The following is a 9,330-nucleotide window of genomic DNA, read 5'->3' as shown; positions in this document are numbered from 1 at the left end:
CGGTCTGGCCCCGTCCCCCCCTCTGCTGGCAGCGCCGTCATCGCCTCCCCAGGGCCCAGCTCACGGCACCTCCGTCTCCAGGGCCTCCCTCGGCAGCGGGGTCCTCGTGTCCAGGGTCCAAAGGGCCTGCAGAGTGCCCAGACGCCGGCTGCCGCCCCACAGGGGAAACTTCTTCCCAAGAACAGGCTGCCACCCGTCACTGGGACAAGGACAGAGGACCAGCCACAGGCTTCCACCGGAGGCCACTCCAGGGCTTGTCACGTGAACCCCTGGCAATTCCGCAAGGCGTCACTTGGCTGAGGGCTCCGAGGGCCACGCTGGGAGCGCCCCTGCAGGTCTTTGGCCGGGCGGGACCTGAACGCAGGCCGATGGACCCAGAGAGCACACCAGCGCAAGCTCCCTGACCCAAAGCCTCCAGGGACTGGTCACTGTCCCAGGGAAATCCTGTCCAGCGCTTGACCCATGGAATAAATGCAGCCATGGGGGGTCCTCTCAATCTGGGGCCTTAGATAGTCACTCGAGCCGTAATGGAGAGCCCGCTTTAGCCCACTGGTACTTCAAAGGCTCCTCCTCTCCCGCGAGAGGTGGGCAGGGCTTGGGTACAAAGCGGAAAGCGGAGGCCCAGGGAAGCTGGGTCACCTGGAGGCACAGTCTGTCCGTGGGTGGGGGCAGCAGGGCCTCCGGCACACTGGCTCCTGTGGAACGACCTCTCTGCCCCCGCCGGGCCCACGCTGGACCAGCTGGCCTCTGAGAATATGCAGCCTCTGCCTACGCCCCACCCCCACGCCTGGGGGTCACTTACCACGGGGCCTGGCACACAGCAGGGACCAGGGGTTTACAAAAGGTGGATGACTTCGCAGGCCTCCCAGGGTGTCAGGACCCTGGGGACAGACGGCCTCTCCTGGTGGCTTTCCTGCTGCGTCCCCTGCACCTCAGCGTCTAGGCCAGGTAGGAGGTCTGCCTCCCGCTCTGCTAAGTTCTGCCTCACTTCTCAGCATCCTGGTGACGCTGCCACTCAACGTGGAGGAGAGGACAGATGGGTGGGTGGATAGACACAGACGACAGAGGTGGACGGGTGGGAAGATGGAGGGAGCCGCTGCCTTTGGGGGCAGTGGCTTTGGCTCTGGGTCTCCCCTACAGGCAGCCCTGGAAGTCCAAGGATGGGCGAACCATGGGCGGCTCTGGCCAGTTCCTGGCGGGGCCTCCGTCCTTCCCGCCAAGAGCAGGGCGGCCCGCTCCCCAGCCCCGCTGCCCCTCTGCTCCGCCCCAGCGCATCTCAAGAAGGACACTGCAGTCCGCGGGCCGCCGAGCGCCTGCTTTATTCCAGCACCTCGGCCGCTATGTACAGACCGCATTTACACAGAATATACAGCATATGTACCTATTTATAGGGCGCGCTCCCCGCCCGGGGGCCGCGCCGCGCTGGGCTTTCCAGGCAGCCGCGAGGTCTCGCTTTTCGCTTTTAAAAAGGCATTTCCTCCAGACACGTCCTCCCTCCCAGCCCCGGGACCCCTCCCACGCTCTCTTTGGACCTCCGGGGACCTTCTGCTCCGCCGAAGCAGTGCTGGCGGATCCAGCCGTGGCACAGCCCCGCGAGGTCCCTGGGTCCCGGGCTGCAGAGGCCCGCGGTGGCCGCGCCCTCGGATGCGCAGCACTATAGCGTCAAGGGCACCTGCCAGATGAGGAGGGTGCTGTCCGTCTCCCCGCACGGGGCCGGCCTCCCGCCGCCCGCGGTGCTGCCAAAGTTGCGGTAGCCCTGCCCGCCCGAGATGATGGCCACCGAGCAGATCTCCTTGCGGTGCGCGTCCCGGGCGCAGGGCCGGCTGCGCACCCAGACGTCGGGGTCGTCGGCCATCTCGTAGATGGAGCCGTCCTCCTCGCTGTGCTCCAGGGCCGAGCCGTCCGTGGGCGCGGGCTCGCGCACGGAGAGCAGGGGCCCGGGCAGGTGGGCCGTGGAGCGCAGGCGGTACTGCAGGAGGACGCCCTTCTTGCGGGTCAGCTCCCGGCCCACGTGGCTGTCGGAGGAGGGCACCGGTTCCTGTGCCTGCCCGTCGGGCTTGTCCTCCTCGGCCCGCGGGCCCTCGGCCTCCTCCTGGTCGCTGCGCAGGATGTCGGGAGCCAAGATGCTAGTCGCCACGGCCAGGAAGGCCACAGGTCCGCAGTGACCGTTGAGGGAGACCATGCCTTTCCCTGTGGGAAATGGGGCACAGGAGGGGGCTGGCGGCCCAGACATGCAGGAAGCACCCGTTTCTGGGAGAACCTTTTGGTGGGTGGTGGTTTGGGGGATAACTGCAATCTGTGTTGGCCCCTCCCTGAGGGCCTTGGGTCCGGGACTGTTTTGGGGACCTGACGCATGAGAGTGACCTCAGGTGCCCTGGGGAAACTCGGTGTGAAGTTCTCTGAGAATTCTCTCAGCTCCTGGTCTCTGCCCAAACCCTGGACCCTGCCCAGGATGCTTCCCGCCTGCCCTCTGCAGCTCTTCCTGGTCCCAGGCCCAGGCCCAGGCCCTACAGCGATTCCCTCCTGGACCCACAGGGAGCTGCCCGGCCCGTCTCTGTGCTCCTCAGTCCCTGGAGCTCCCTTCATCACCCAACCTGTCGCCTGGACCATCTCTGCTCTTTGGGGCAGGCCCTCAGCCCCACTCACCCCTGGCCCTGGCCCTGCCCTGGCCTCCCGTAACCTCCCTCACACTGACCAAACACCCTCTGAGCCACAATTGTGAAGACAGGCATCTGGGAGCCTGGGAGAGGGGCTTCAGCAGGGGCTGGTCCACGCCCAGGGCTGGCTTCCCTTCCTCCCTGTGGGCCTGCGCCCCTCAGACCATCTGGCCACTACTGGGCCCATTTGCCAGATTCACACACCGAGACAGAAAGAAGACAAGAGGCGGTGGTGGCTCCTTCCTGCTGGCTGGGGCCAGAAGCCACCCCATGCAGAAGGGAGAGGGAGCAGCTGGACACCATTCCCCTCCCCCGCCGCCCGCTGCCCACCGCCAGGCCTGCCCAGGGACCTCACCTGTGATCTTGGGGATGCCTTCCAGCCGGGGCACAGGCAGCAGGACGATGACACCCTGGTCGGTGCCCACCCAAAGCAGACCCTGGCAGATCAGGAGGCTGGTGACACACAAGTGCTTCTGACCTGCGGAGGGGAGGCCAGGTGAGCGGCGCCCCCATGGGGCAGCAGCGGCCTCGGGCCCCACAGGGTGAAGGCTCCTCTGAGCCAGGGAGAAGCGGGACAGTGCTGGGCTGGGGATCGGGGGCCCACGGGAGCACCTGATGCGCGGTCATGCCACCTGCCACACGGGGTCAGCCCTGGACAGCCCGAGCGGGTCACAGTCAGCAGGCAAGGCTGGGCAGCCAGGGCAGACCGGGGGGGCAGGTTTCTAACCCGCCAGAGTGACACAGATGTTGGCACCAGCAGGACCAAGGGGTGGGGCAGGGCCAGGAAGTGCCCCTGAAGCTGCTTCCAGCTCAGGCTGACGTTCCGCCCAAGCGGTGGGCGTTCTTCAGGGGGCACGGCTCACCAGCAGGCCCTGGCCCAGTGGTACAGAGCCACCTCACTGCCCGGGAAGAACCAGGGTGTGGATGGCCAGGCCTCTCTTGGCCGTGTCCTCTGTGCTCTTTCCACTGCGGCAAGAGCGCAAGGGCAGGGCCCCCGGCCCCTTCAGGGGGGAAGCCCAGGTGGGCTGCACACTCGGCCAGCAGCGGGGCCCTGGAGCTGGGTGCTGGGGTCCAGCCCTGGCTCTGCCACTTCCTAGCTGTGTGACCTGGGTCAGTCCCAGCCCTCTCTGTGCCATTGTCTCCTCAACCAGGAGAGGGGACGGGGTCCTACCAGTTCAGGGAGTCGAGGGACACAAACAGCCCGGTGCCTGTCACTCAGTGCACAGGCTAGGTGCCGTCCGCCGACTTCACTGTGCCAATTCCAGTCAGTGGGGATGGCACGAGGGGGAGCACGGAAGGGGAGGACAGGGGCAGGGGCCACGTGGAGGGGCTGAGAGGGCAGGTGTGGCCGTGGGCTCAGGGACAGATGGGATGGACGGCCCTTTCCAAAGGGCTTTCTCCTGCCCAAACCCTTCTGCCTGAGAGAGGTGTGCACTCCCCTCAAAGGAAATCCAAATCCGTGCCACAGATCCCGGTGACAATGATGCCAAAGTGTGCGAGCATGTGGCTTCAGGCAGTGTCCTGGAACCTGGGCTGCATCAGTGTCACCAGGAGGGCCAGTGACAAGGTGACACAGACACACTTGGAGAAACACTAGGAGTCTCCGCAGCGCACACCTGCTCTGATGGGCCGCGGCCTCGACAGCTGGGACGTGTGCCGACGTGCACGATACCCCCTTTCCAGATGAGGACACTGAGGTTCAAAGAGCCCCCCGGCCACAGGATGCATGGAGAAGAGCGGCCTAGTGCTGTGTGTCCCTGTGCTCCTGGGCAGATGGCCTCACCTCCACGGGTGGTACCACACTTCCCTGCTGAGCCGAGTCCCAGCGGAAAGCGGTGTGGCCCCCTTACCCAGACAGGATGGTCACCGGCGGGGACACACACAGCACAGTACAGCCCACATGCCTTCCTGTCACCCATCCACTTGCTCAGCACCCAGGAGCACCCCGGGTGCCTGCTGTATGCTAACGGCATAGCTGGAACCGCAAGAAGGCCCTGACCCTGAGCAAACACTCTAGAACCTTCTGTGGTGATGGGACGTTCTCTACCATGCTGTCCCCATCAGCGGCCATGAGCCACATGTGGCTACTGAAACTGGACCTGTGGCTAGTGGGACTGAGGGAAGGAATTCCTGACTTTAAGTTCATCATGGCGACTGCACGGGTTGCCGCAGTCCTAGAGAGGGGGGATGGGAAGTGAAAACAGAAACGAAGAACGTGCTGAGCAGAGGGTCAAACATGGCAATGGGCAGAGTGGGCGCAAGGACTCACCCTGCTTCTTGGAAGCCTGGGGGCCTGTGTGGGGCTGGGAGCTCATAACAAGGGGGATGCGGCAGCACCAAGAGCCAAGCTGTCTCGGGAGATGCAAAGGCCCTGCGACAGGATGAGCTTAGCCTGTCGGTGCAGCAGAGGAGCCAAGGCAGCTGGGGATGGGACACACTCAAGATGGCAGGAGGGCTGCCCAGAAGGGTGGATGGTTAGGGCAAGAGCCGTGGCCCTTCCCTCCAACTGCAGTGAGGAGCTACTGGGTCTAAGCAGGGAAGTGACGTGATGGGACCTCAGGGGATGCTCTCGCCGCAGTCATGGAGAGCAGAGGTGGAGGAGCAAGGAGACCTGCGAGGGCCCTGCAGCTGCATGGCAGTGAGATGAGACGTCAGCACATCGGGATGTGCTCTGAAGAAGAACCACAGACCTGCTGGCAGGTAGAGCAGGAAAAGGGACAGGGAAGGGTCAAGGACGACGCCCAGGTTTAGCACCTCAAGCTCTAGACGGGCGGAGCGGCGGGTTAGCAGCCTGAAGTCCAGAGCGCCATCTGTGGTGGAGCTCTTGCCTGGCAGCAGGGCCCTGGGCCCCACCCCAGCATCACAAAGAAAGGAGAAGGAGGGGGAGGGGAGGAGGGGGAGGAGGGGGAGGAGGAGGAGGAAGGGAAGGAGGAGGAGAGGGAAGAGGGGGAAGAGGAAGGAGGAGGGAGAGGAGGAGGGAGAGGAGGAGGAGGGAGAAGAGGAAGAGGAGGAAGAGGAAGAGGAGGAGGGAGAGGAGGAGGGGGAGGGGAGGAGGAGGGGGAGGGGAGGAGGGGGAGGAGGGAAAAGAGGAGAAGGAAGGGAAGGAGGAGGAGAGGGAAGAGGAAGGAGGAGGGAGAGGAGGAGGGAGAGGAGGAGGAGGGAGAAGAGGAAGAGGAGGAGGAGGAGGGAGAGGAGGAGGGGGAGGGGAGGAGGAGGGAGAGGAGGAGGGGGAGGGGAGGAGGAGGGAGAGGAGGAGGAGGGAGAAGAGGAAGAGGAGGAAGAGGAAGAGGAGGAGGGAGAAGAGGAGGGAGAGGAGGAGGGGGAGGAGGAGGGGGAGGGGAGGAGGGGGAGAGGAGGAGGGGGAGGGGAGGAGGGGGAGGGGAGGAGGGGGAAGAGGAGGGGGAAGAGGAGGGGGAAGGAGTGGGGGAAGAGGGGGAGGGGGGAGAGGAGGAAGAGAGCTGTGTCAAACGTGGGCCCGGGGTGCTCATCAGCACGTGGCGCTATCAGCAGGCCGAGGGCAAAGTCGAGGCCACAGCCATGGAGCTGGCCCGAGGCGCAGGCACAAACCAGCTGAAGAACAGCCCAGAAGAGCTCGGGACTTGGCGCGGCAACCTCCCAGCCCTGCTCCAGTTCAGGAAGGGCAGCCACAGGCAGCGGTGGACCAGCCCGAGGCTCCAGTGCCAGCTCCTGTCCCCACCATCCATCTTCTCTGTGGGTGACAGTCAAGGCTGTTAATTACCCCATTCTGCTCTTTGTTTAGGTACTGTCCCCAAAATAAGCTTCACAAGGACAGTGGCTTAGCTCTGTCCTCAGGGTTGGTTCCCTAGCTGCTGGACCAAGACCTTGACTCATGGTGGACACTCAGAAAGGATCTGGGTGGATGGGTGAGAGATGGCTGGGTGGGTAGGTGAGTGGGTAGAGGGCTGGCTGTGGCTGGTGGGTGGGTGGATGGGTTGAGGGGTGGGTGGTGGCTGGGTGGATGGATGGGTTGAGGGGTGGGTGGGTGGGTGGAGAAGTGGATGGATGGGTGTATGGGTGAGTGGATGGATGGGTAGGTGATGGCTGGGTGGAAGGGTGGATGGTGGGTGGATAGGGTGAAGGGGCGGATGGAAGGGGGGATGGGATGAGATGGGTGGATGGACAGATGCTGAACACAGAAGAGTAGAAAAGGACATGACGTCAACGTCCCCTTCTCGCCATGTGCATTTACACAGGTCAGTACCTCTCCTTGATCGGTGAGCATTCCAGACTACCTTGCTCAGTTTTATGGTTCTTAGAAAGTGACGTACACCTATATTTCACACACAGCTGCGCACAGCTCTGAGCCCGTCATCCGGGATCAATACTTGGAAGCTGCTGAGACAGTGGCTGTGGTTTCTAAAAGGACCTCGATCCTGACATCTGCAGATCAGCTCCATCAGAACCCTAAACCCACACAAAAAATGGCAAGGCCAGGAGGGGAGCGTGGTGACGTCCTCACCGCCCCTTCTAGGTCCTTGGGGTCCTGAGACCAGGAGACGCGTCCCGGTGCCCCCCGAGTCCTCTCGCCCCTCTGGGTAGAAACCCAACCAGTGGAGAGAAGGAGACCAGGAGGCCGAGGGCCGGGATTCAGAACCGACTTCCTCTCGGGCCTCACCGGGCCTCCCCCTCCTCGGGAAAGAGCAGGACACTTCACAAACAGCCGCCGAGGAAAAGGTCCTAAGGGGGATAAATATTTTATCAGGAGACTCACTGCAGCGGTCCTGGGCCGCGTCTATCTGGAGAGGCACAACTTTAAAAAGCTCAGGATCTCGGAGAACATTTTATTGATGAGCTGTCTAGTTAAGAGGAGGAGGGAGTTTAGGTTAAAAAACGCATTAATACCAGCTGGGCCTTCCAGGGGCAGGAAGGGTCGGGAAGGAAGCGTGATAAATTTTTAACACGCCCTAAGAAAACCCACACTTAGAGGAGGAACAAATTCATTACTAATCATGCAATCATTTCACTTGGTGGCGCGGGGAGCACGGCACTTAAAAGCCTGCTTAGAAATCTCTGATAAAGAAGTGGAGAGCCCTGCTCTGTGGTCCCTGTGCACGGCACTGCGGCCACCCTGTCCCTCCAGGCCCCACGCTCCGGCTTGGCCTGGGGCTCGGGCGCCCTCTCAGCTCTCTGGAGTCCTGGGGTCCCGGCCTGGCAGGGCCCCCGTCCGGGCTCCTGTGGGAAGCCCACCGCAGAGAGCTCAGGCTCCACCCGGACCCCGGGCTCGTCCCCAGGAGGTGGGCTCCAAGCTGGTGCACCTGGGAGGACACCGACAGGAGGGCGCCCCACAGGAGCCTGGCGACGGATGGGGTGGGGACACTGTGAGGAGGGGGAGGGGAGGACTGCCGACCGGGACTGAGACCTGACTCATGCAGGGCGCTGTCCCTGTGCCATCTCAGGTCACGCTTACACCTGCCCCGAGGGCTGGACACTGAGGTGGGGAGGGCTCTGCTCAGGGCCAGAAGGTGACGGCGGCGGGACGCCAGCCTCTGGGCGACCCCCAGGACTGGCCAAGCTCTGACCCCAGGCTGCCCTTCACGGTACAGATAAGGAAACCGAGGCCAGGAAGAGGGAGGGGCCGCAGCTGCTGGTGGGCTCACGGGAGAGTCATGAGGGACCACGGCCTCCTCTGGCTGCGGCCTCGTGGGCAGCGTGCCGTGGGCAGGTGGGTCACTGGGGGCAATCACGCCATTGTCCCCAGCCCTCCTCCTTTACAGGTGGCTGCAAGAACAACCCAGGCACCCGCGGAGACGGGGAGCCCACGGTGACGTCGGCCCATCAGACAGGACAGCGTTTCCCACGGCAGTGGGGTCCCCGCAGACACCACCTCTGGCCCCTGCACTGGGCTCTCTCCCTCTGACCCTCCTGCAGCCCCACAAGATCGAGTCCAGAGATTCTCAAAGGCCATAGGCTGTTCATTCTTTCCCTGTTCCGTTATCTTGAAATAATTTAGCTATCAGCATAAATGTGGGGATATTTTTGTGATGCAGAGAAATTTTTATTGTAGTTGAAATGGATGAAACTTGGATAACGGATGAAACTGGTCCCGACTCCATGAAATACAGGAGGGGAGGAGGGGAAGAGAGAGAGCGAGACGCAGGAGGGGGAAGGGAAAGAGCGAGACACAGGCCCTGCTCGGCCTCTGCACCCGGCCAGGTTCTCGCCAAGCGCCTGGAGTCAGGGGCCAGGCCTCTGAGGGACCGGAGACCCCAGGCCCCCAAAGTGTGCCTCATGTGGCTGCCCTCAGCCAGCATCCCGCTCAGGAAGGTCAGACCTGCCACCAGGTCCTAGTGACACGCCCAGTCCCCCTGGCCCCAGGGCCCTTCCTCTCTCCCTGCGAGTGGACCCAGCCCTGCCCGGGTGGGTGGACAGGCGGGAGGCCCTGGGTCCTCCCAGACCAGCCAGGCGTCCGCTGGACCAAGGTAAGGGGCTCCGTCCGGCCCTGGGTGGCTCTGAAGCCATCTGGGGGTGAGCACAGGCCGGGGGCAGATGGCTTCCCAGGCGCGTGGGCAGCAGCAGATGGCGGAGGGGCTGGGAAGGTGCTGGGTGTAGGTGCTCCAGCCTCGATCCCCCACCTCCTCCTGTCTGAGCTCCATAGGAGGAAGCTCCAGCCGCAGGGGCTGCCACCGAGCCCCCGGGCTCCTGCCCCTGCCCC

At 63.6% G+C, this 9,330-nt stretch overlaps 1 protein-coding gene across 3 annotated transcripts in view; it reads right to left on the bottom strand.

Moving 5' to 3' along the window:
- Window positions 1-1,294: 1,294 nt before the first annotated feature.
- The window catches only part of Arhgef10l (Rho guanine nucleotide exchange factor 10 like), an 80,324-nt gene continuing 72,288 nt past the window's right edge, over window positions 1,295-9,330 (bottom strand). For all 3 annotated transcript variants that reach the window (XM_027951907.2, XM_027951909.2, XM_027951910.2), the window contains 2 exons: window positions 3,013-3,135; window positions 1,295-2,190 (listed from right to left, as the gene is read on the bottom strand). In XM_027951907.2, coding sequence (XP_027807708.2) covers window positions 1,655-2,190; window positions 3,013-3,135 — 659 coding nt within the window. In that variant the 3' untranslated portion in view covers window positions 1,295-1,654. The remainder of the gene's footprint in view (window positions 2,191-3,012; window positions 3,136-9,330) is intronic.

The sequence above is a fragment of the Marmota flaviventris genome, chromosome 10 (genome assembly GCF_047511675.1).
Source record: "Marmota flaviventris isolate mMarFla1 chromosome 10, mMarFla1.hap1, whole genome shotgun sequence".
In the NCBI taxonomy this organism is placed as follows: Eukaryota; Metazoa; Chordata; class Mammalia; order Rodentia; family Sciuridae; genus Marmota; species Marmota flaviventris.
This window is presented reverse-complemented; position numbering and strand designations above follow the sequence as displayed.